At 45.9% G+C, this 25203-nt stretch overlaps 3 protein-coding genes and 1 pseudogene across 8 annotated transcripts in view; 3 read left to right on the forward strand and 1 right to left on the reverse strand.

The window, feature by feature from the left end:
• The window catches only part of Zswim5 (zinc finger SWIM-type containing 5), a 180916-nt gene extending 176373 nt beyond the window's left edge, over positions 1 to 4543 (forward strand). Inside the window, exons 12-14 of the mRNA XM_063236236.1 lie at positions 221 to 384; positions 993 to 1074; positions 1785 to 4543. Coding sequence (XP_063092306.1) covers positions 221 to 384; positions 993 to 1074; positions 1785 to 2647 — 1109 coding nt within the window. The 3' untranslated portion in view covers positions 2648 to 4543. The remainder of the gene's footprint in view (positions 1 to 220; positions 385 to 992; positions 1075 to 1784) is intronic.
• A 768-nt stretch (positions 4544 to 5311) lies between these two features.
• Urod (uroporphyrinogen decarboxylase) lies at positions 5312 to 8771 on the reverse strand. 3 transcript variants are annotated; one of them, XM_003461894.5, is made up of 10 exons: positions 8634 to 8771; positions 7884 to 7996; positions 7679 to 7758; positions 7539 to 7601; positions 7110 to 7307; positions 6831 to 6992; positions 6255 to 6392; positions 6013 to 6113; positions 5856 to 5922; positions 5312 to 5549 (listed from the first exon to the last, which is right to left on the reverse strand). In XM_003461894.5, the coding sequence occupies exons 1-10, from the start codon at positions 8651 to 8653 to the stop codon at positions 5388 to 5390; spliced, it is 1104 nt and encodes a 367-aa protein (XP_003461942.1). In that variant the 5' UTR covers positions 8654 to 8771; the 3' UTR covers positions 5312 to 5387. The 3 variants fall into 3 exon arrangements, with proteins under 3 accessions (XP_003461942.1, XP_023422847.1, XP_004999974.1); XM_023567079.2 differs by having other exon boundaries at positions 5312 to 5571; XM_004999917.4 differs by lacking the exon at positions 7884 to 7996 and having other exon boundaries at positions 8634 to 8724.
• A 509-nt stretch (positions 8772 to 9280) lies between these two features.
• Hectd3 (HECT domain E3 ubiquitin protein ligase 3) lies at positions 9281 to 17767 on the forward strand. Of its 4 annotated transcripts, none has more exons than XM_063236237.1 (22): positions 9281 to 9756; positions 9937 to 10097; positions 10329 to 10421; positions 10494 to 10629; positions 11009 to 11124; positions 11221 to 11334; positions 11483 to 11565; positions 12018 to 12183; positions 12388 to 12469; positions 13190 to 13372; positions 13455 to 13507; positions 13683 to 13747; positions 13897 to 14000; positions 14276 to 14395; positions 14485 to 14574; positions 15627 to 15833; positions 15979 to 16108; positions 16207 to 16281; positions 16402 to 16483; positions 16575 to 16646; positions 16778 to 16928; positions 17035 to 17767. In XM_063236237.1, exons 1-21 carry the CDS (start codon positions 9388 to 9390, stop codon positions 16860 to 16862), a joined length of 2586 nt encoding a protein of 861 aa, XP_063092307.1. In that variant the 5' UTR covers positions 9281 to 9387; the 3' UTR covers positions 16863 to 16928; positions 17035 to 17767. The 4 variants fall into 4 exon arrangements, with proteins under 4 accessions (XP_063092307.1, XP_063092309.1, XP_063092310.1 ...); XM_063236239.1 differs by having other exon boundaries at positions 17059 to 17767; XM_063236240.1 differs by having other exon boundaries at positions 17395 to 17767.
• A 2-nt stretch (positions 17768 to 17769) lies between these two features.
• On the forward strand, positions 17770 to 24133 carry LOC100727443 (N-alpha-acetyltransferase 50-like; annotated as a pseudogene).
• The last annotated feature ends 1070 nt before the right edge of the window (positions 24134 to 25203 follow it).

The following is a 25203-nucleotide window of genomic DNA, read 5'->3' on the forward strand; positions in this document are numbered from 1 at the left end:
GGATAAAGAGAAGAGAACGATGAAAATGTTCAGAGGAGAATTCATTTGGTTAGCCTAGAACAGAAGGGTTCACCAGAGTTAGTAGAGACAACTTGATCACTCAGAAGCACTGAGAGAATTGATGGCCATCAGTTCAACCAGTATTTGATGTGATCAGCTGATAGTCTAAAGAAACTTTAAGTTAAACCCTACCCGTGCCCTTTTTTCTCCACACTTACAGGGGACACTCGAAGACTCCGGACTATTTTGGAAGCAATACAGAAACACATCCATTCTTCCTCCCTCATCTTCAAACTAGCCCAAGATGCATTTAAGATTGCTACTCCCACGGACAATAGTACAGACAGCACCCTGCTCAATGTGGCCCTCGAGCTGGGATTACAGGTATGGGTTAGGGGAGAGCTGTTCCCACGTTAAATTTCTAATGACAACTGGCAAAAGGTAAGATCCCCAGGGGACTGAACACAGGCCAACATTTGACTCCTTCTGTGCTCCCAGAATATGAGTTGTAGGCTAGGCAAAAGGTAAAGACTCTAAATTGGGCTTCAGCTTTAAAAACAAGCAAAATGGCTTTAGGATCCATGGGGATCCCCATCTTCTCTCCATCTTCTTACTCCAAGTTAAGAAAGGTGTAAGAATTTTATTTGGAGCCAGGCATGCCACCACATGCCTGAAATCTCAGCACTCAAGGATATAAAGTAAGAGGATAGCCACAAGCTCGAGTCCAGCCTGAACTACATAGCAAGACCCTGTCTCCATTAAAAAAAAAAAAAAAAAAAAAAAAAAAAAAAAACGTTAACATGTTATCAGTGAACAGGTTATCCTTCCTATCTAATGAAGGAAAAGAGTGGGGAAGATTTTAACCCGGATCATACTTACCAGGAGAAAGATTGCTGTTGAAAGTACCAGCAAATATTTAAATAAATAAATGGCAAGATAAAGTGGGTCTTAATAGTTATGCTCCATCCACTCAGTATGACTTTCATGCCCAGGTGATGCGGATGACCTTGTCAACTCTTAACTGGAGGCGCAGGGAGATGGTGCGATGGTTGGTAACCTGTGCTACTGAAGTGGGTGAGTCCCCCTACGCTCCCCCACACCAGGAGAGTTATAGCCCCAACTGTTCGTCAGGATAATGAATCTTTAGGGCTTTTTAATTCCATTCCTGATGGACTAGGGAAAAATGGAACTGCTGGTAAGAAAAGATGGCCTCTGTTCACTAGCCCAAGCTCTGCTCTTACTGCTAGGACCATATCCTGATGTCAGAGCACTCTGATCAGAGATACATGTGAGAGAATTAATTTCATCCACTGATACTCACATGCTCCCTTGGGAGACAGAATGCCCAGTAGCTTGGTCCCAATCCCTGTCCATATTTCTGAGAAACCCCGGACAACTTGGAGGTTCAGGACCCCTTCTGGAGTCCAGCGCCCCAGGTCAAGACTCAGAGGCCCCACTTCAGCTAGAACCCCCTAGGCAGACCTGCAACCCCTGCCTTGAATCAGACAAATTGCATGCTCTGTTGCTTCATCCTTGTGAGGAGCAAAGAACACTGCAGAGACCTTCAGCACTCTGACTTAGGGCACGTAGGGATGGGAGAGACTCCAAACAGAGTCTGCCCAGCTGGGATGCTCCCCTTGCCTTGGTTTGCCTCAGATCATCTCAAGGCTGCTAAGGAGAGAGAACTCGTCTCTGCAGGCCAAGTTCAGACCCCAAACAATAATCTGGGCAGACCTGGATCGGGACCTGGATGGCCACTGCTGAGCTCAAGCTCTCCCTGACAGGTGTACGGGCCCTCGTGAGCATCTTGCAGAGCTGGTACACACTCTTCACTCCTACTGAGGCTACTAGTATTGTAGCTGCCACTGCTGTATCCCACACCACTATCCTGCGCCTCAGTCTTGACTACCCACAGCGGGAGGAACTGGCCAGCTGTGCTCGCACACTGGCCCTGCAGTGTGCTATGAAGGATCCACAAAGCTGTGCTTTGTCAGCTCTTACACTCTGTGAGAAAGACCACATCGCCTTTGAGGCAGCCTACCAGATTGCCATTGATGCTGCTGCTGGTGGCATGACCCATTCACAGCTGTTCACCATTGCCCGCTACATGGAGCTCCGTGGCTACCCGCTACGTGCCTTCAAGTTGGCTTCACTGGCCATGAGCCATCTGAACTTAGCCTACAACCAGGATACCCACCCAGCCATCAATGATGTGCTCTGGGCTTGTGCCCTTAGCCACTCTCTGGGCAAGAACGAGTTGGCAGCTCTCATTCCTCTGGTGGTGAAGAGTGTACACTGTGCCACAGTGCTTTCAGACATCTTGCGGCGTTGCACAGTGACTGCACCTGGTCTGGCTGGCATTCCAGGCCGCCGAAGCTCTGGAAAGCTCATGTCAACTGACAAAGCTCCATTGCGCCAGCTGCTAGATGCCACCATCAATGCCTACATCAACACTACACATTCACGCTTAACACACATCAGCCCCCGCCACTATGGAGAGTTTATTGAATTTCTGAGCAAGGCTCGGGAGACCTTCCTGCTGCCCCAAGATGGCCACTTGCAATTTGCCCAGTTCATTGACAATCTCAAACAGATTTACAAAGGCAAGAAGAAACTGATGCTACTAGTCCGAGAGCGCTTTGGTTGAAAGAGCAGAGAGCTCACTGCCAGAGCAGCCTGGGCTCCCAGCTACCATCAAGTCAGGCCAAGGACACTGAAACATTTGTCCACCCTGAGAGGACTCTGACCACCTGTGGCTGAGGCCACAGGACCACAGGCTAAGGATGGGGAGAGTCCAACTTTAGCTAATACACCTGCCTTGGCAAGCTTCTCATTACAGCCCACTGTTCTGAAGGAGCTGGGCCCTGCAGATTGACGGGAAATCCCACAACATGCCACCTCATACCCCTATATCCTGTGTGTCCTGGGCACTGGCCCTCTCTCCATTGGCAAACACAGAACACTGTTTCATCTCAGGGATTGCTTAACCAGAGAAACAGAAGCATTTATGATACTGTAAATAGTATAGCAAATGTGTTGCCAATTATTGTAAAGTTGTAACTATTTATAATTCTGATTGATTTGATAGGCACTTAACATAGTTGGGTGGGAGGATAGGCTTGTTGTCTGAGGAGACTCACAACCATTTCTCAGGTTTCCCTTACAGAGTTTATACTGTTGGCAATAGACAAGTGGGGGTAGTGGGAGAAGTGGCCAATTACAATAAATCCCCAAGTCTTGTCTATGCAGAAACCCTAACCTGTATACAGGGCATCCAAAGTCCAGTGATTGATCAGGAGCAGAGGCCAAGACTGGACTTAGATTTCTGCCTCATAAAGTGGTGAGAACACTGAAGCTCCTGTTCCTGCCTCAACAGCTTCTCCAGGAGCCTGCTCAATACTGAATAACAAATACAGGGAAAAGATGAAGGTCAGGGGAGCTACAACTCATAATAGCTATCTGCTCTGATTATTGTCATGTTAGTATATATTTTCATCTCTACTTCCATGTGTGTATATCTGTAAGTACATTTGTCTATGTGCAGATATATACATGTGCCTGTGTCATGTGTGTGTTGGTGTGGGTTTCTGTGTGTTTGCTGTTTCCTTCCCATGATTTCATGGGCACATAGGAATGTGTGGATATATTCATGTTTGTCTGTGTGTATGCCTGCTATCCATCTATCTGTCTATGTATGTGCCCAAGTTATTTCTGCATGTAGGTACATCTGTGTATTCATGTTGGAAGAATGGCGGCATGAAGGTGGCCCTCTTTGCCAGATCTCATTTATCTCATCCTCTCTCACCAGTTAGACTTTTGCGCCCCATCCCTGTGCTTCCACTATTCCCCTTCTTTCTAGTTAGACAAGATTCTAAGCACGTCTCTTGCCCTGAAATTGGATGCTTCAGCTTCACAGCTCTCACCTATACTCACCGTTTTCCCCTGCCTTTCTACCTCAAGCTTCCTGTACCTGCTTTGTCACAGTCCCTTGGATGCTGATTTGGAGGCTGAGGCTGGTATACCTTTGGCCTTTCCCTTCCTAGTTTCTGGCCCTGGTGGGCAACCTGCCTCAGTCCTAGCTGACCTCCACAGTGTCATCATGTCCCTACTACCTTCCTGACCCCTACGCTCAGCCTGAAATTGTTATAGAAGGTAGCAATGGGCACTCAGAAGAGCCAATTGAGTATCAGTGTCTTGGTGTTTACTGTTTTGTGTCTTAGTTCTGGAGTTGGGATAGGGTTTGATAGGAAAGGGGTTGTATAGCTTAGAGTGTGAACTAAGGACTTCTCTGCTTTATTTTCCTCTTTGGCAAACTGTTTATGTCATTTTTCTTTTTTTACTTTAAATTGACCAATATGTTGTATTGCCTACTTGTAGCTACTAAAGTCTTGCTCTAGGGCCCATATAACATCTCAGCCCAGTGAGTTGGTTAAAAAAAAAAAAGCAGCTGCCACTCCCACTTCTGTATTACAAAGGTCCTTTTATAGCAAGTGTGCAAATTCACAGTGATTTTCTATGAATAAATCATGGATCACAGAAAAGATCATTTTTCTAAAAGTAGAAATTGTGTTCTCTCAATAAATGAGGCTCTTTCCCTTCTGTATTGTTCTAACTGAAACAGGTACCTGGTTGGACCTCTAGGGAGATACAGAATAACAGAAGAACTGCCTGATATACCAGGCCACTTTAGAGCTTGTTGCCATCTTAGAGCCTCGTCCTAGGAAATGGAAGTCCCTATGTTGGGCAGAGTCCCAACATGCTAAGAGAACTTCAGGATGTACTCAGAAAAGAATATAGACCAAACCTTAGTGCCAGAGGACCCTTGGGCTTCAGAGGCCTTCCTAGTGTGGACCAGTCAAAGTCTACAATCCTTAGCAACTTAGCTTTGATTCTGTATGTCCTTCCCATCTTCTAGTGTCTAAGTTTTGGTTCCTTACCTTCTCCTTGCTTAACTAGCTTCTACCCACTAACTCCATCTTCTCGAGGACTCTCTGAAGTATTTTAGCCACTTCTGTGCCCCTCTTTGATCTGTACTCCTCTTCTTCCCCAACCCAAAGCCCTATCAATTTGGCCTTTGTAGCCTGTGGGGACCCCACCGCTTTCTCCAACTGTCATTACTCCAATAGTTAGGAAGCCCTGCCTATCCCCTGTGTAGCGTGAAAGTAGTAAGGATCCTAAATCAAGTGCAATGGCACATGTCCACTGATACCTAAGACACTTGTGGTAAAGATGCAAAAGAGGCCCGAGGGAAGGAGCATAGGTTGAAGACTGAGGATAAGGGCACAGAGCTGTACCAAACAAAACCACAAACTAGACTCCAACTCTAGAACTTTATTCTCCTGGAAACACTTTCTGTGTTAGCAGTACTTGAAGGAAAAGTTGTATGCTTAGTTCTTTCGAAGTAGGCGTGAATATCTGTGCACAGCATTCACAAAGGCCCCTACATGTTCTGGGTCCATGTCAGGATAAAGTCCATGGCCTAGGTTGGCAATGTAGCGTTGTGGCCCAAAGTCATCCAGCATCTGCTGCACCAGCTGACTTATCTCCTCCTGAGGACCAACAGGGCACTGTCTATGGAGAAGGTCAGCAAGCCTCTGTCCTTACACATAATAATGACAGACACATACAGGCATGCTTCTACTTGGTGTTAATCTTTAACTCAACAAAATTTATCAGTTACCTTATATGAGCCAACCACTTAAGTAAACACAAGTAAATAACAAAAATTCCTTACTTCCTAGGGTTTAGGGAGGACAAACAGGCAAAATGAAATAAGACACAGAACCATGTAACCATATGCACACTTACAGCAGTGTATAGACAACTTGTACACACATAAGGGCCTCAATTGTTACCTCAGATGCATACAGGGCACAAGGGTCCAGGTTGCCCTGTAAGGTCACCGTCTTCCCCACAAGCTCCCTAGAAACGAGCAGGTGCCACATTCTGATGACTGCATATTTGGCAGCTTCACCCACCTTTCACCTTAAGGGCTATCCCTCCTTCACTCACCGGGCTTTCTTTGGGGCCACTGTCCAGTCAAGCCCAATCACCTCATACCCAGACTGAGCCAGCTCCTCCAGAGCAAAATGCCCATCCTTAGCAAAGATGATCTAGAGGACAGAGCAGATCTCTTATGCAACATAGGACCTAGCTATGCCCCCTTTCTTGGCTGTGCTTCTGCTGCCCTCTCAGTCCATGCAGGACTTAACCCTTAAAGCTCTACACCTTCACTCAACCTATCCCACCCTCACCATGGGCACTGGTGCTAGGCCAGCCTCCTGTAACCCAGCTTTCACTCGCTTGGCCACATCACGGATGTAGGGCAGTGCAAACATGTTGAAAAGCTGTGGGCCAAGATGTCCTGCGTGGGACTCAAAGAGCTGCAATGCCTATATTAAAGATGATGAAAAAAATTACATTAGTAACACAAAGAACAGAGCCAGGAATTTAGCTCATCAACACAAGTACCTGCCTGGCAGATGCGAGGTCATGAGTTCAATTCCCGGTACAAAAAAAAAAAAATCTCAACCTCTTGTACAGTAATGTGTCATTTCCTGAAGTAACTTTAAGCCCTGATACTGCCTGAGCCTTGTTTATACTAGTTCCTTGTTTATACCAGTTCAAAAAGCTTTACCTTCTCTGGACCCCAGGAAACATTCAGAACATTAATTATGAGCCCGTCTGGCAGTGTCAGGGTAGCCTTGGCTACTCTAGCCAGATCTCTGGAGGTCAAGCTAAGTCCTTTGTGCTCTCCAGTTTAGGAGACCCCATCACTTCTGGTCCGTACAGTCCAAATCCCACTTACCTATTTCTCCCACAGGACTTACCTGGGCACCAGCAACCACCTGTCCTATTAGATATGGGACCAGGGCATCAGTGAGTATGCGAAGCAGCTGGTGACTGGCCTGAGGTCTTTGGTAGAGCCACCGCTTGGCCTGAGCCATGGTGCTTGAGCTGCCACCCTCAATCATGTATGTCATCAGGGTCCACTACAGAAAAATATAAGATATCATAATGCAGAAAGCAGACTGACACTTCCTTCCCTTGCTTATATGAGACTTGTCAGAGTGATCTTGTGCCCCAGTCCCTGCCCTGTCCCATATTACTGGGGCACCCGCAAAGCCAATCAGTGGCACACGTCCAGCCAGCTGTTGCCGGGTGAGAGTGATGGCCTGGAACACATAGCCCAGCTCAGAGGCTACTGCTGCTGGATCCCTAAGACGCTCCAGATCCCGTTCTTCTCTTAGTGGCTCTGGGAAGGTGGGTCCTTTGCCAGGTATCATGGTCACTTCCATCCCCAGTGCCTGGAAAGGGATAAAACATTTGGGTTCCCAACCTGGAATTCCAGGAGGAAAGATTCAGCCCATGCCAGGAGGAACGGAAAAGGAGAATAAAACTCCATCTCATTCAGCCTTTGCATTGCCCTCTATCCAGTTAGAGTAAGTGCTGATCTTGAACCTTAGCAAGACAGATAGAATTTCCACACAATCCGGTTTTCAACTTTTCTCATTTCAGGATCAGGTTTAAATGGGTACCTGGGGTACAACAAGGATGTCGGAGAAAATGATGGCAGCATCCAGAGGGAAGCGACGAAGTGGCTGTAGAGAACAGGAAATAAGTTGCTGGGTGGCAAGCTGAGGGAGTAAACCTGGTCCATCTTTTGTGGACCCCTCACCTGCAGAGTCAGTTCACAACAGGCCTCTGGAGAGCGACAGGTGCTGAAAAAGTCCTGGGCAGCCCTGGTTTTCCTAAATTCTGCAGGCAGAGAGGGAAAGCAAAAGTCAGTCCTGAGGTCTGTCAGAGGCCTGGCCTGACACTACAGAACTTTTCATCCTCCAGAGTTTTAAATTCCATCTAGGCTTCCAGGTCTTGTCCCTAACCTGGTAAGTAGCGACCGGCCTGCCGCATACACCAAACGGGAGTATAGTCGGTTTCCTCTCCCCAGGCTGCTCGCAGGAACGTGTCATTCTTCAGCTCTGGGAAACTCTGGGGTCTGGTGATCAGATGGGGGTGAAAATAGATGTCAGTATGCTAGGCTGGAGGTTGGGAAAGGCGCGGATTCAGTCTAGCACCGTTATCTACCCGCTCCAGGCCAGCTCGCCAGCCATGGCTCCCCGCCTGTTCCATCTCTTTTTCTGCCTATCAGATGGTGCAAAGGACTGCAGAAAGTCCGCGCTGGGCCTCTTCCCTATGCATACTCCAACTCTCCCAAACTCAAAGGGACTGGAGAAACTTAGAAGTGAGGGGTAGAAGCCCACTAGGAAAGTTTGCTGGGGTGTCACGGAACTAATGAATCTCAGAAACAGGGCTGCCAATGAGGTAGTTCTAAAGCTGGTTTCTGAGGTTCACAGGGTGGGAAAGAGTCAAAGAGTGATCACAGTTGATGTTCCAGAATAGAAACACCTAGTTAGAAGTTTTGGGGTATCCCTTGAAAGAATGCCTGAGGGATGCAGTCCAACAAGGCAGTCCCTGGAGTGAAGGGCTCAGGAATCCATGGTTGGAAGACTCGGGAGCCCCAGGAACCGAAGTTCGCACCGGGAAAATTTCCGGGAAATAGTGTTATAGGGACAAATTCCTAAGTTGGAAGACAGAAGCCCAGCTACCCATACCGCGAGCAGCAGAGAACTCACCCCTTTCCATTTGCCTCCATGGCAAGCAGTCACTGCAAGTACAATCCTCACTGTAACCTATGTTTGCACCGCCTCCGGTGCAGGCTCCGCCCCATCAGGCCTCAGCGGCGCGGAGTTTAAGCCACGTGACCTGTCGCCCTTGACAGCGCTGGGGCTGCCCAAGCTGCTGCCTGTAGGACCCAAACCACTTTTCACCGTAAAGTTCCCCCTAGCGACGCAAAACAAATGCCTCAAAGGTTAAAAAAAAAATACTCGGTGAAGAATTTGTTCTCGTTTAATGGCTTAGAAACTCTAAATATAGTGCCGTAAGTCCCACTCTCCCTTCCTCTATCCATGATTCTAACAGTTTTATCAAACCAGACACATAGCACATAATGTCACCAGGTTTTACAGGAGGTTGTATTATATTGTACGTTTACATCACCGACTAACAGCCAGGTACACGTGGGAGGGGCAAGGGCTCGTGCTGAGCAAGATCACTCATGGTGCAGAGAGGATCGATCGGGTAGAAGTCACTAGTCTTGGGTCTGGTCGCCTGCGAGGGATGGATGGCGAGTACGGGAGGGGGTGATAACATCGGCGTTTCGAGTACACCGTACAATACGGCATCAGTAGAAGACCTCTGTCCGGAAGCTGCCTTCAGGTCCACCGAGGAAGGGGCGGGGCGGAGAGGGGCGTTGCAGGGATCTAGGGATCTTAGCTTATTCCGCGGTCTGTGTTTGGATTGCACCTGGTAGTGCTCAGCCGCTCAGCCATGGCTGGCCCTGGCCCCGGCGCGGCACTGGAGTCCCCGCGGCGACTGCTGGGTCGCGTGCGCTTCCTGGCGGAGGCCGCGCGAAACCTCCGCGCTGGACGGCCGCTGCCGGCGGCGCTAGCTTTTGTGCCACGAGAAGTGCTCTACAAGCTTTATAAGGACCCTGCCGGACCGTCGCGCGTGCTGCTGCCAGTGTGGGAGGCAGAGGGCCTGGGGCTGCGCGTAGGATCTGCAGGCCCGGCCCCGGGTACCGGTTCCGGGCCCCTACGCGCCGCCCGCGACAGCATTGAGCTGCGGCGCGGCGCTTCTGTGCGCACCACGGGCGAGGAGCTGTGCAACGGCCACGGGCTGTGGGTGAAGCTGACCAAGGTGCGCTCTGGCCCACTGGGACCCCGCCAAAACCCGTCGGGTCCCGGAAGGCCCCCGGCTATTACCCTGCCCAGCCCCACATTGAACTGACATTGCATTCGGTGCCCTTTGCTCTGGGCTGGGCCGGCGAGCCGCTAAGCAGTTCTCTAACAGCTGCCCCCGCCTGACGGGTCCCTGCAGGAGCAGCTGGCAGAACATCTCGGTGACTGTAGCCTCGACGAGGGTTGGTTGCTGGTGTGCCGACCGGCGGAGGGCGGAGCCCGTTTGGTGCCCATCGACACCCCGGACCACTTACAGCGACAGCAGCAGCTCTTCGGCGTGGACTACCGGCCTGTGCTTAGGTCCTGCCCATGAAAGACAGGGCTTGTTGTCAGATTGTCCTGAGGGGTTGGGAACACAGCCTGCACGGGGCAAGAATGAGGGTATTGGAGTGGAGTCAGGGTTAAGAGCACAAAGGGCCTGGAACTGAAGAAAGCTACAAGGGTAAGGCTTCTGGCGACGACTTCAAGGCGAGGAGGTGTGGACTGCTACCAAACTAATGCTACCCCACCCACCTCCCACTCTCCCCACAGATGGGAACAGGTGGTGGACCTGACATATTCACATCGCCTAGGATCTAGGCCTAAGCCTGCCGAGGCATACACAGACGCTGTGCAAAGGCTACTGTAAGTGAGCTGGAATGGGAGGGGAGGAGGCTGCTCCAGAATTTGTCCTAATTAGGGCTTGGGGTTATTTAGCTATGTTCCCCCAACATGGACCTACGAGTGTGATGAGGACCTGATCCACTTCTTGTATGACCACCTGGGCAAGGAGGATGAGAACCTGGGTAGCGTGAAGCAGTATGTGGAGAGCATAGACGTTTCTTCCTACACGGTTAGTACTGAGACTGTCCTGAGGGAGGCCGCGTGTTGTTACTTCCTTAAAGGCTAGCTCCATGTCCAAAGCCAGAGTTGATAGGCCGTTCTTACTTCACCCCCTCCCATTTTGGAAGTCCCGTGGGAACCCTTAGGCACCCCCTTCCTTACTCCCACTCTTCCCCATCTCAGTTACTCTTTGGCCCAACTCCACTATACTTTTTTATTTTTTTGGTACCAAGAATTAAACTGAGAACCCTGCAATTGCCAGGTGGGTACTGTGCTGCTGAGCTATATCCCCAGTCCCACTATGCTTTCTTGCATTCCCTGGCCCAAAGCACATGCTCAGTGCAGAAGTGAAGGAAACTGCTGACTGTACCTTTCTTGTCCCTCCCTAGGAGGAATTCAATGTGTCTTGCCTGACTGACAGCAATGCAGATACCTACTGGGAGAGTGATGGGTCCCAGTGCCAGCACTGGGTACGGCTTACTATGAAGAAGGGCACAATTGTCAAGTGAGTCACAATTGTCAATTGACTCTGGGCAGGTCAGTGGATGAGCCATGTGCTTGTGGGTGCATAGAGACCCAAGTGCACATTCTTACCCCTCAGGAAGCTTCTACTCACAGTGGATACCACAGATGACAACTTTATGCCTAAGCGGGTGGTGGTCTATGGGGGCGAAGGGGACAACCTGAAGAAGCTGAGTGACGTGAGCATTGACGAGTGAGCAAGCTGGCCTGGGGCAGGAGGTGGGGCATGAGCTTAGCAATGTGGACTGGCCCAACTTGGATGCCTAAATTTGAGAGGGATCCCAGCAATCTCTGAACACCTGAGGCAAAAGTATCTGAAGTGCCTCACACCATCTCCTTAGGACCCTGATCGGGGATGTCTGTGTCTTGGAGGACATGACGGTCCACCTCCCAGTCATCGAGATCCGCATCGTGGAGTGCCGAGGTGGGGCTTAAAGCCATAAGAAGAGGAAGGGAGCCTGAAGGTGTAGCTGGGTTCAAGCTGACAGTGAGTGTGGAAAGAAGAGAGTAACAGGCTTAGAGTTAGGGTGAAAGTGGTGGCCGATCTAACTCCAGGATTTGACACTATGGGACCTGAGCTGGGCAGGAGGTGGCACATTTGAGCCTGCCTCAAAGCCATGGAGCTGGTTGGGCTCACCTGGAAAAGGAAAAACAGAGTTGGGACCCTCCCAGCATTATACAGGTGGATAGAGAAACCAGTAAGTAGTATACAAATAATCAGCATTGGGGTAGAATGGCATCCCAAAGTCTCAAGTTTCTAGGGACTGCAAGCTGAGCATTAAGGATTCATTCCCAGGTCTGAGGGCCAAGAAGGCACTGGTACCGTAAATGACCTCCATTTTACTGTAAATGACCTCCATTTTACTTTTCCAAAAGATGATGGGATTGATGTTCGTCTTCGAGGAGTCAAGATCAAGTCATCTAGACAGCGGGAACTAGGGTTGAATGCTGACCTCTTTCAGCCAGCCAGCCTGGTGCGATATCCACGCCTAGAGGGCACTGACCCTGAAGTACTATACCGCAGAGCTGTTCTCCTGCAGAGGTAGCTGTGGCCATGGGCCTGCAGGCCCCTCCCTTCCCTGAGTGTTGTGTGTCTGCTTGGATGAGAGCCCAGGGTATTATTGTATAAGTTGTTCTGCTTCAAAGAGCAGCCTCCAGGCCCTGCCTGCTGTCCCTGGGTATTGAGGAGTTGGGAATCTTACACCCATGCCAAAGACTTTAGCTACAGATATCTTTACCACCCTAGATTCATCAAGATCCTAGACAGTGTCCTGCGTCACCTGGTACCTGCATGGGACCACACATTGGGCACCTTCAGTGAGATTAAGGTGAGCCTGACAAACCCAGTGCTAGTCAATGGGCTTCTACTTCAGCAGACAGTTCTGAAAACCTGCCCTAAGGCCGGACCTTTTCTGATTCTGGGAACCAAGAAAGCCAGACAAAAATGGTCAAAGTACAGTGTTTGGAGTGTTCTTCCTTAGATGAATGTGTGGAATACAGGAGGGTTAAGGCAGGAAAGTGACATCATGGGAAGAAACTCAAGGATAGGGTGCATACCAGGTGCTACATGACTGAGGACAGCAGAAAAGTAGGTAATGATACAGATAAGGCAGGAAGCAGGATTTAATACTCACAGGCTCTGAGTATCAGGCTATGGGAGCAGGGACTTTGTCCTAGTCAGTGGAGCCACTGGAAAATTTGTAAGAATGACAATGACAGAATTTTTTTGTTTTGGAAAGTTCCCCCTCCCCAAGCTAGGCATCGTGGCACATGTCTATAATCTTAGCTCTGGGGCGTGTGAGGCAAGAAGCCTGGGCTTCCTTGTGAGTCCTCTGCTAGCCAGAACTGTATAGGGAGACTCAGTGAATCAGGCAATCAGTCTGAATGCTCCCCCTAGTGGTTGAATTGAGGAAGGAACTGAAAGAGCAAGGATGGAATGGGCTAGGTTTGGGCTGGAATGGTGAATTTGGGTCTGAGCATAGAGGAAGGTTTCAGGGCTTGACAGAAGCTGACTGCCTGCTGAGTCTGCTCTGGCCACATCTCACTAGCAAGTGAAGCAGTTCTTACTGCTGTCACGCCAACGGCCCAGCCTGGTGGCCCAGTGTCTGCGAGACTCAGAGAGCAGCAAGCCTAGCTTCATGCCACGCCTGTACATCAACCGACGCCTTGCCATGGAACACCGTGCCTGCCCCTCTCGGGACCCTGCCTGCAAGAATGCTGTATTCACTCAGGTTTGGAGCACCTGGGCTTGGACCGAGGGAGGTCCCTGGACAAGAGTAGGCCCAGGTTTGACACATCCTTCCCTGTCTCCAGGTTTATGAAGGGCTCAAGCCCTCTGACAAGTATGAAAAGCCCCTGGACTACAGGTATGGCACAAGGGGAGGGGACTTGCTCAAGGCACAAATGTACGTACCTCACCCACATACTACTTCTATCACCCTCCACCATTACCATTTGTAACTCATCTCCTGGCTGATCCCTGGCCTGGTTAATCAGCCTAAGTTCTGACACAGGCTGATGACAGAGGTCTGCTCCTTACAGGTGGCCCATGCGCTATGACCAGTGGTGGGAGTGTAAATTCATAGCTGAAGGCATCATTGACCAAGGTGAGGCCCCAGTAGAGCATAAAAAGAATCCTCCATTAGTGTCTGAGACTTTTCTGGGCTTACTACCTAATGAAGATAAGAGAATGCTTATTGCCCTATTGTAGAGGCTGAACTGTCTTGTGACTAGCTAGGGGAATCTGTTGTTTCAGGGGGTGGTTTCCGGGATAGCCTGGCAGATATGTCAGAAGAGTTGTGCCCCAGCTCAGCTGACACTCCTGTGCCTCTGCCCTTCTTTGTACGCACAGCCAATCAGGTAATCTCCCATCTCCTACCCTTTACCTCTGCCAAAGTTTCTGCTAACCCGTCTCTAAAGCTCCCAGCGAGCACACGGGGACCTTGGGAGGGAATACGGAAGGGACCAAGGCATCTAGGGCAGCATTGGGCAGACAAGGAAAGGAGGAACGTTGGTACTTTTGGTGGGTCCTGCAAGGGTCCTTGTCGAAGATCTTGGGGAAAGTCTTTGGGATGCTTAGGGCAGGAAAGTAGAGTCCATCTTATGCCATGCTGACAGCTTTATCTCTGGGACAGGGCAATGGCACTGGTGAGGCCCGAGACATGTATGTGCCCAACCCCTCCTGTCGAGACTTTGCCAAGTATGAGTGGATAGGACAGCTGATGGGGGCTGCCCTCCGGGGTAAGGAGTTCCTGGTGAGTAGCCCGATCTGTACCCCTGTCAGGTCAGCCTTGGTCCCTGGCAGCTCAGGCTGAGAGGACAGTGGTGTGTGTGTGTCACACAGGTCCTTGCACTTCCCGGCTTTGTGTGGAAGCAGCTGTCTGGGGAGGAGGTGAGCTGGAGCAAGGACTTCCCTGCTGTGGATTCTGTGCTGGTGAGTCAGGCTGGAGTCAGGGTTTCCTCTGCCAGCTGTCAGTAGTCAGTACTCCCCAAGGCTTCCCCGCACTTCTTTACTACACTCATGCTCCCTCTGATCCTGTCTGTGCTCATGGTCTCAGATGCTAGCTCTGTTCTATGAACTCCTACACTCCTGACTGCTGGGCTCAGCCTTTTTCCCCAAGTCTAGGACCACACAGGTGTAAGCCTCCAGCTCATCACACTCTCCATCCTCTCCCTGTCCACTCAAGGGCTCCCTGCTTAGAGCTGCACCTTCACCCAACCCTCACTGTGCCAGAGCTCCCAGCATCACCCTGCACTCCTCCTCCTTCCCCACGCCACACATTTTGCCATGCATCTCTATGCTCCTGTCTTACCACTGTTTCCCTGGTTCAGACCACCTTTCTTTCTGTCCTAACCACTTATTGCCAAAGCTACCATCCTTGTCTCCATTCTTGCCCTTCTGATCTCCAAGCTGCCACAGTAATTTATTTTGCTCTCATTTTGTTTAATGGCTTTGCCTTGGACTTAGGATAATGCAGACCCTGTAAAGACTCCTGTATTGACCTAAGTGTCCATTTCCACTTGGTACATATTCAGGTTTCAGCCAAACAGAGTTCTTATGCCTTTTGAGCTTCTTTTCTTTTCTTCTCTTTTCTTTGCTTTTCTTTTTTTTTTAGATAATATCTCACTATGCTATGCAGGCTGGCCTAGAACTCACAGTGATCCTCCTGCCTCAGCTTCCTTGGTGCTGGGATTACAGGCATGCATCATGCATGGCAAACCTTTTGCTTATTAATCTTCCTTTAAGACACACTCTTGATTTCCCTTATGGCCCAGCCAAGTCTCAAATCAGATGCCATTTCCTATAAGATGATGCCTTCCTGGCCACTAATGCTGGTTAGCTGTGGTCTTGATGCTTCCATAGCCTGGTAGTTGCCCCTCATACCCTTTTGCCTGTGTGCCTCCCTGCTTCCTTGTGAGCATCTTGAGGAAAGACAGAGACCCTCCCCAATGAAACTGAGCTTCCTACCTCTGACTTACCCACAGGTGAAGCTCCTGGAAGTAATGGAAGGAATGGACAAGGAGACATTTGAGTTCAAGTTTGGGAAGGAGCTAACATTCACCACTGTGCTCAGTGACCAGCAGGTGGTGGAGCTGATTCCTGGGGGCACAGGCATCATAGTGAAATATGAGGACCGGTCTCGTTTCATCCAACTGGTACAGAAGGCACGGCTAGAGGAGAGCAAGGAGCAGGTAGCAGCCAGAGCTGAGCCTCTTGAACCATTTGCCCCCACCCTCACATGCCCCACCGTCCTGCCAAGCAGTGGGTACCAAGATACTCCAGTAGAAGCTAAGAATAGTATCTTCCCTTAGCTGGGCCATTTTTTTTCTTCTGCAGATGGCAGCCATGCAGGCAGGTCTGCTGAAGGTCATACCACAAGCTGTGCTGGACTTGCTGACCTGGCAAGAGCTGGAAAAGAAGGTGTGTGGGGACCCAGAGGTCACTGTGGATGCCCTGCGCAAGCTCAGTAAGTTCCAGGCTGTGGAGTGGGGAAGTGCAGAGGAGAGGGTTTCAGGACTGGGCCTAGTAAGACCTAAAAATGAACTCTGGCTTTGACTCCTTCAGCTCGATTTGAGGACTTCGAGCCCTCTGACACACGAGTACAGTATTTCTGGGAGGCACTAAACAATTTCACCAACGGTCAGTAAAAGGGAACAGAGTGATGCTTGGTTCAAACTCATCCTGTGGGATGCAGAGGCTGGGCAAAAGTGATAAAGCCTCCCACACCATCAGCAAGGGCTCATCTCCTTCTCTCCACAGAGGACCGCAGCCGTTTCCTGCGTTTTGTGACAGGCCGCAGCCGCCTACCAGCTAGGATCTACATCTACCCAGACAAGCTGGGGTGAGTGCCTGTGCAGGGGGGAGAACCTGTGGCACCCCACACACACATGCCCCTAGAGTTCTTCCTCATCTGTGGCCCTCAATTCCTCCAGCTATGAGACCACAGATGCGCTGCCTGAGTCTTCCACCTGCTCCAGCACCCTCTTCCTGCCACACTACGTCAGGTGGGTTTTCCCAGGCCCAGCCTAGAGCTGGCATCCTTGTTGTAAGAATACTTCCAGCAGTGAAGTGCAGGACTGGAATCCCCTCACCCTTTAGGGTGCTAGGAAGGTCTGACCTAGCCCTTCCTCTGCAGCGCCAAGGTGTGCGAGGAGAAACTCCGCTATGCTGCCTACAACTGTGTGGCCATCGACACCGACATGAGCCCCTGGGAAGAGTGAGGTGCCCTGCACAGCTCCACTGCCCTTTCCTGGGCAGATACACCACACCTTCCCTGCTTGGCTCAGGTTTGTGCTCTGCACCAGAACTGACATATCTAGGAAATGGGTAGTGCCTGCTCCTCTATGTGGCTGGAGTAGGGGTGGTGAGTTGACACTGGGGTTCGACCCACAGACCCACAAGTTCTCCTCATCCCAGAGCTTGCTTGCGGATGTTTAGTTCTGCCAGAAGGAATCTTCCCCAAGCCCTGCACAACCTACCAGACCTGAGCTACTTGAAGGGAGATACTCAAGTTCTCACTCCGTGGAATTTGCCTCCTTTTTCCATTCTACCTATTTTTTCTTTTCCTGGCTTCTACCATGACTCGATATTTTTAAAACTTTGGAAGATGGTATATGCCCCTTCCCCAAGCAAAGAGTCAGGGACAGACAGGGAGTAATGTTTATTTGCCTTGGTCACATACCCTAAGAATGGAGCCACAGTGAACATCTATTGTCTCAGATATTAGTCTTTTCTCCTTTCCCTCCATATCAGAGGTGTGAGCTTTTTCCTTCCTCCAACCCAGTCTCAACTGATACAGTGCCACCACCTTCCCTGGCTCCGAACCTACAGCCATTCAACATTCGTTACTGCCACCCCATGCCTGTCACTTCTACATCACTTCCAGCCTGATTCTCCATCTGCTGTTTACCCTCAAGATTTGCACAGATCAGGGATGATTATGTCCTCTCCAAAATCTTCAATGGCTTCCCTGGCCATACTCTAAAATAAAATGTAGACTTTTAAAATTGCCTCCAGGGCTTTCACATCCCTGCCCCAGTCCTCCTTCCCTTGATGGCCTCTGTAACATTCCTTCAGAAGGTCTTGTACATGGGAAATTGAATAAATGGATACCCTAGTACCTTCAGTATGGGTCTGTTTGGTGTTTTGGCTCCCAAGGTATGTGTTTATTGGCTCTTGGCTAGGTTCATGGGGGTGCCTACAGTATTGCTGTGTCCTGACAGAGCATTTCTTTATTTTTTTTCAAATACATTTTATTCAAAGATAAACAAAGGGAAGAAGAAAAAAACTACAATAAAATTTCCAAGCACATCAATCAGGGGACAATACATTACTCATTGTCATCCCCAAATCATTCACCCAGAACACAAGAAATCTGCATTCTATTGTTCTAATAATACCAGTACAAATCTTTCTCTTAAGCAAATTAGAGGAATCAACAGTATGACTATCTTAACTATCTTTTATATACGTGTACATTTACATTTTTTATTTTAGCTTGTCACACTAATGAAAATATGTTTACACATGTGTCTCATGTATTTCACTAATGAGTATTTTCTCAGGCTACATCCATTTACCTATAAAAGTGTACAGTTTTTATTATTCCTTTATGGCTGAGTAGTACTCCATTCTATAAAAATACCACATCTTTTTTATCCATCCCTCAGTTGACAGGCATTAGGTTGTTTCCAAGATCTGGCTATCATAAACTGTGCTGCTGTAAACACAGGTGCACATATATCACTGTGGTATGATGTTTTTAATTTTATTGAAAAGTTACCCAGAGAGGAATAGCTGGCTTGAATGGGACCTCCAATCCTGGCTTTTAAGGGATCTCCACACATTTCCACAGTGTTTGCACCAGTCTGCATTCCCACCAATAGTGAAAAATGGTTCTTGTTTCCCCACTGCCCCTCCTATATTTGTTATTGCTTGATTTCTTGATACTAGTCATTCTTTCTGGGGTAAGGTGAAATATCAGTGTTTTAATTTGCATCTCTCAAATGATCAGTAATGTTAAGCAGTTTTTAACATATTTATTTGCTATTTCTTTATCTTTATCTGAGAAGTGCATATTCATCTCAGATGCCCATTTTTGGATTGAGTCTTTAAATCTGGGAAGATTACCCCCCCCCCAAAAAAAAAAAAAAAAAGATTTAAAGGGCCAGAGATTTGGCTCAGCAGCATAAGCGCCTGCCTGGCAGGCATGAGGTCCTGAGTTCGATCCCGAGTACCAAATAAATAAATAAATAAATCTGGGAGGACTGGTTTTTTTTTTTTTTTTTTTAGTTCTTTATATATTCTTGATAGTAATCCTTTGTCTGAGAAAGAGCTGGCAAACATTTTCTCCCACATTGTGGGTTGTCTCTTCAACCTGTTGGTTTCTCTTGCTGTGCAAAAGATTTTTAGAAGAGTGAGACCCCAGTGGTTGATTCTTTGTGATAGTTTTCTGTGCAATTGTGGATTTTGTTCATAAAGTCTTTGCCTACACCAATGTCTTCAAGAGTTTTACCTACTCTTATCTTCCAGCAGATTTAATGTTTCTGTTTTAATATTAAGATCTTTTATCCATTCTGATTTTAGCTTAGTACATAGTGAAAGATGTGAGTCCAGTTTTAATCTTCAGTATGTGGAGAGCCAGTACACATAGAGCATTTATTAGCGGCTTTCTTCCAATGAATGTGTTTGGCACCTTTGTCAAAGATAAGGTGACTTGGTGTGTCTGTAGGTGTTTTTTGCATCTTCTAATCTATTCCATTGACTTTGGGTCTTTTTTTTTTTTCCAGTACCACACTGTTTTTATCACAGTAGCTTTATAGTATAATTTCAAGTCAGGGATTGGGATGCCCTCTGTCTTTGTCTTGTTACCCAGGATTGGCTTTGCTATTATAGGTCTCTTCTGGTTCCAGATGAGTTTAGGATTGTTTTCTCTAATTCTGGGAGATATGCTACTGGAATTTCAATTGGGATTGCATTGAATCTGTATAACAGTTTTGGAAATACAGCCATTTTCACTATGTTGGTTCTTCCTACCCAAGACCACAGGACATCTCTCTATTTTTTAATATTCTCATCAGTCTCCTTTTTCAGAGTACTGCAGTTTTCAATGTAGAGATCTTTTACATCCTTCGTTAAATTGATTCCTAGGTATTTCATTTTTCTGGATGCTATAGTAAAAGATATTGTTTCCCTGATTTCTCTCTCAGTGAGTTTGTCATTTGTGTGCAAGAAGGCTATTGATTGTTGAGTATTGACTTTGTATCCAGCTATGCTTCTGAATTTGGTTCTTAAACCTAGAAGTCTTTTGGTGGTGAAGTTTATAAGGTCTTACATGCAGAGTATCTTGTTATCTGTGAATAATGATAATTGAACTTCTTCCTTTCCTAGCATTATTCCTTTTATTTCTCTCTCTCATCTAATTGCTCTGGCTAAAGTTTCCAGAACTATTATTGAATAGGAGTGGTGGTAGTGGACATCCTTGTCTTATTTCTGATTTTAGAGTGAAAGCTTTCAGTTTTTGTCCATTGAGTATGATGTTGGATGTTGTTGTGTCAGATTGAGAGAAAGACCATCTATTCCAATTTTCTGTAGAGTTTTTATCATGAATGGATGTTGGACTTTGTCAAAAGCTTTTTCTGCATCTATTGAGATAATCATATGATTTTTGTCCTTGGCTCTGTAAATATAGTGTATTACAGTTATGGATTTACATATGTTGAATCATCATTGCATCCCTGGGATGAATCCCACTTAATCATGGTGTACAATCTTTTTGATGATTTGCTTCAGTCTGTTTGCCAGTATCTTATTGAAGATTTTTGCATCAATTTTCATTACAGAGATTGGCCTGTAATTCTCTTTCTTAGTTGGATCCTTCTCTGGTTTTGGAATCAGAGTAATGGTTGTTTCCGGAATGAATTTGAGAGCACTGCTTCCCTTTCAATTTCATGAAAGAGTAAAAAGTAGTGGTGTTAGGTTTTCTCTAAATTTCTTGTAGAATTAAACAGTGAATCCATGAGGGTGTGGGCTTTTCTTTATTGATAGGTTTTTAAATACATCTTTGATTTCACTTATTTGTATTGGGTTATTTAGGATTTTTATCTCCTTGATTCAGCTTTGGTAATTCATGTGTATCTAGGAATCTGCCCATTTCTTCTGTATTTTCTCTCTCTTTTTTTTTTTTTTGGTACCGGGGATTGAACTCACTATCTCACACTTGCCAGGCAGGCACTTAAGCCACTGAGCTAAATCCCAGGCCCTTGTATTTTCCATCTTGTTAGAATACAGGTTTTCAAAGTAGGAGTAGATGATTTTCTGGATTTCTGCACGTTCCATTATGATTTTACCCTTTTCATTCCTAATTGTGTGAATTTGAGTCTTTTCTTTCCTTTTTTTGGTAAGGTTGGCTAAGGGTTTGTCAATTTTATTTAATCTTTCGAAGAACCAACTCTCAGATTCATTGATTCATTGTATTGTTTTTTTAGTCTCTGGTGTGTTCATTTCTACTCTGATCTTTATAATATCCTCCCTTGTACGAGATTTTGGCTTAGCCTGCTCTTCTTTTTCTAGAAGTCTGAGGTTCAACATTAAGTTGTTTATATGCACTTACTCTGTTTTCCTGATATGAGCATTTACTGCTATTAATTTCCCTCTTAAGACTGCTTTCATTGTGTTCCACAAGTTCTGGTATGTTATATTGTCACTATCATTCAACTGTAAAACTGTTCTTTAATTTCATCTATCCCATTGGTTTTTCAATAGGGTGCTATTTAATTTCTGTGTGTTTATGAAGTTCTTGTGGGTTCCTTTGGCATGGATTTTCAATTTCATTGCACTGTGGTCTGATATGCATATGATATGCATAGGATAGTTTCGATTCCTTTGCATTTACTTAAGCATGTTCTATGAGCCAGTATATGATCTGTTTGGAGAACATCCCATGTGCCGTTGAGAAGAATGTATATTTATCTGTTGTGGGGTGAAACACTGTATGACATCCACTAAGTCTATTTGTTTAAAAGTTTGATTTAGTTCTAATATTTCATTGTTAATTTTTTCTTTTCTTTTTTTTTTTTTGTCTTTTTTATCGGTACCGGGGATCAAACTCACGACTGCCTGCTTGCAAGGCAGGCGCTTATGCCGCTGAGCTAAATCCCCAGCCCCTTTGTTATCTTTTTTGTGATAGTGGGTTATTGAGGTTTCCCAATTCAATTGTATTAGGGCTTAATTTGATTTTTCATGTCTGTTAGTAATTATTTTATATAGCTGGGTACCCTGGTATTTGTTGCATCTATGTTTATGATTGTTATTTGCTCCTCTTGGATTGTTCCCTTTATGAGTATGTAGTCACCTTCTTTATCTCTCTTAATCAGCCTTGGCTTAAAATTCACTTTGTCCAGACTGTCCCTTGCACACGGGTGGAGAAGCAGCGCATCTGTGTGCGGGTGGGAGACATCCCTGCCCTCTCCGCAGAATTGGGCCGTGACGACTTTTGTGGCCTCCATCATCCCCTCATCCCCTCAACTATCTGCTCTAGGCGAGAAGGGCAGCTTGAGTCAAGTGGCCCAAGCTGAGGGTGCAGCTCAGAGTGGCGAGGATGATGTTGAGAGTGGGGGTAACGATGGCCTCAGCAGGGTGGGAAGGTGAAAGGTAGTCGGATCAAACTCGGAGATGTAATACCACACAATATCAAACAGTTGAAGAGGTTAAACCAGGTCATCTTTCCAGTCAGCTATAATGACAAGTTCCACAAGGGCGTGCTGGGGAGGGGGGGTAGCAAAACTTGCCTGTTTCAATGATATTGCTATAGGTGCAGTATGCTGCAGGGTGGATCATTCACAGAATCAGAAGAGACTACATCATGACCCTAGGATGTCTGGCACCTTAGCGAAGGCTAGAAATGGGAACTAAAATGTTAAATCATGTCTTAAACATCCGTGAGAAAGATGGCACTTTGGACAATGTCTATCTGCATGTCCAGATAAGCAATGAGTCAGCAATCAACTTCTACAGGAAGTTTGGCTTTGAGATTATTGAGACAAAGAACTACTATAAGAGAATAGAACCTGCTGATGCGCATGTGCTTTAGAAAAACCTCAGAGTCCCTTCTGGTCAGAATGCAGATGCACAAAAGACAGACAACTGAACAAATTGCAAATGAACTTTCTTGCACTTGCTTGTCGTCAAATAAAAAGAGGGGCCATTAATCCCCCCCTTCTTTGTTAAGCTTTCCCACCTTGTTCTCTTGTTCTTGGTTTTCTTTTTTTCCCCTCCTTTCCTTTAAAAGTTTTAATTTCAAGGACTTTTAAAATAATCATATTTGGATCATTTCAGTTCTCTCATTTTTGTGAGGTGGTTGGATTGAAGGAATATCTGTTTACTTTCATAGTTAAGATGTACAACCCCAAAATTTTGGGTCTCAAATGATTTCAAATTTTTGAACTTTTTTTTTAAGTGTCCTGCTTTCACATTGAAGGGTAGAGCCTACAAATATTGTTTATTTCAAAAAACAAAAAGACGCAGCAGCAATATCTTTTTTTCTGATTCATAGACAAGTTTGGTGTGTTTGTGATACTTTGGGTTTTTAAAGACTATGCTTATCTCTAGACATTGCCTTTACCCCACCTTTAGTCCTTCTGAGCACTCTCAGGAGTTGGACCATTGTTATCCTTGTGAGAAATACTAAACTTGTTTAGATTTTTAAAGCAGTTGATTTTTCTGTTCTTGCTGATGGGTGGGGAAGTTTGGGGGGGTAGTGTTATATGTTGGTCTAAATATTTGAGTTGAACTGCTTTTTTGTTAATGAGTGGACTGGTTGTCAGCAGGTTTGTTTTTCCTGCTGTTGTTATAGAGATACTAACATTAGAGTATGAGCTGGTGAGATTAATTTTTTTTAATATCCCAGCTAGAGATAATAGCCTTTAACTGACCTAAAGAAGTTTATTGTGATTTAGTTTTTTTCTCCTGTCCTTTTTCTTCAGTAAGCCCAAAAATACCATAGTTAGTCTAACTTTAAAAATGGAGTTGATGTCTTTACAGGTTAACCCCTAAACAAACCTGAATCAGGTGTTTCTTTTTTTTTTTTTCTTCTTGGACATGTTTTACAATGCCTAAAGGAAAGCTTAGATGGACTTGTGGCACAATAAATGCATGTAATGTCAACTAATACGTGCTGCTAAAAATGTTGCCAGTGAGTGTTTGTTTATATAGGAAAGAATAGACAGTATTTTTTGAGAATAACATAGTTATGAAACTCCCTTATCTGTTGAAGAATATCCCAGATTTGCTTATACTCTGTGCCTACAATATTGAGTTTGAGGATTCAGGATAAGAGGAATTATTGAACAAACTGCTTCTGTTCTTGGAAAGGTAGAAACATAAATGTTTGGGGGCTGGGGATTTAGCTCAGCGGCATAAGCGCCTGCCTTACAAGTGTGCAGTCGTGAGTTCGATCCCCGGTACCGATAAAAATGAAAAAGACAAAAAAAAACCCATAAATAATAATACAAATATCACTTGTATCACAAGTTGTATTATTTGTTAATAATACAAATATCACTGTGACTTCCTCTATTGACAGGAGTGGTTTTATGCGACATCATTATCTTGCAAGTAGGGAGTGGTTCTGACAAATTGATAACTTTTTGTAAGATGAGCTATTTGAAATACTCATGTTTTCTTCTAGTTGTCCAATTTCAATATTTGCAATTTTTTAGATTTATCGGTGGTGACTCAAGAAACGTTCTTCATAGACTTAAATCAATGCACAAAGCTTGAGTGTTCTGTCATTTGCTTTTAAAAGGAAGTTTGATTTGTAATATTTATCCTCATATATAAAAGTCTCGTTTCCAAATGAGTTACATGCCATAATTACTTTATAGAATGTTTGTATATACTTTATAACCTTATGTTTTCATTTGGAAATGTGAAAGTACAAAGTAAAATAGACTTCAGCAATCTAGAGTGCCAAGAAAAACATTTTTAAAGGAAAATCATTGATGGATGAGTCTATAGAGTTCTAATCTTAGTGAAAATGTAGAAAGACCATGCTGGTTAGTCTTTAGCATCAGTTTCTTAATCTGAATCCAAGCTTAGAAGAAATGTTTAACATTAAGCACCTTTACTTACCTTCACAGATAAGTTTTGGCTTGCTCTTGCCAGAAGAGTGCTTGAATTACAGAAAGCATAATTAGCATGAAGAATTCAGCCTTTTTGTAAACTTCCAGATATCAAAATAGTTTTTGATATATAAATGAATTTCCTGAGATTGTACCACCTCTATTTCTATAACTGTTTCACCTGGACTATATACACAGTCCTATGAATGTATCCCTAAATGTGGTTATTGAAAACTAAACAGCTGCCTCACAATTAAGTACATGTTATTTAAAGACAAAAGAAAAATTTTCAAGTTTGAATTGCGTGTATAGGCTTCCTGTCATTGTAGAGTTATGTTTTCCACCCTACATTAATGACTTAATCTAAATTCTTAGTGTTTATCAAGGGTTAATTGTCCTCCATGAAGCTGGTGTTAAATAATTCCATCTACATACAGAAGGG

This window comes from Cavia porcellus, unplaced genomic scaffold (assembly GCF_034190915.1).
Source record: "Cavia porcellus strain 051 isolate PalLab524CR breed Dunkin Hartley unplaced genomic scaffold, mCavPor4.1 scaffold_25, whole genome shotgun sequence".
Taxonomy (NCBI): Eukaryota; Metazoa; Chordata; class Mammalia; order Rodentia; family Caviidae; genus Cavia; species Cavia porcellus.

Coding starts and splice junctions, on each gene's coding strand:
- Hectd3 (XM_063236237.1), top strand. CDS start 9,388: ATGGCTGGCCCTGGCCCCGGCGCGGCACTGGAGTCCCCGCGGCGACTG. Junction 11,125..11,220: donor AAGAAGGGCACAATTGTCAA/GTGAGTCACAAT, acceptor CTTACCCCTCAG/GAAGCTTCTACTCACAGTGG. Junction 13,748..13,896: donor TGAAGGCATCATTGACCAAG/GTGAGGCCCCAG, acceptor CTGTTGTTTCAG/GGGGTGGTTTCCGGGATAGC.
- Urod (XM_003461894.5), bottom strand. CDS start 8,653: ATGGAGGCAAATGGAAAGGG. Junction 7,997..8,633: donor ATGGAGGCAAATGGAAAGGG/GTGAGTTCTCTG, acceptor TCTGATCACCAG/ACCCCAGAGTTTCCCAGAGC. Junction 5,923..6,012: donor GTGGCCCCAAAGAAAGCCCG/GTGAGTGAAGGA, acceptor GCTCGTTTCTAG/GGAGCTTGTGGGGAAGACGG.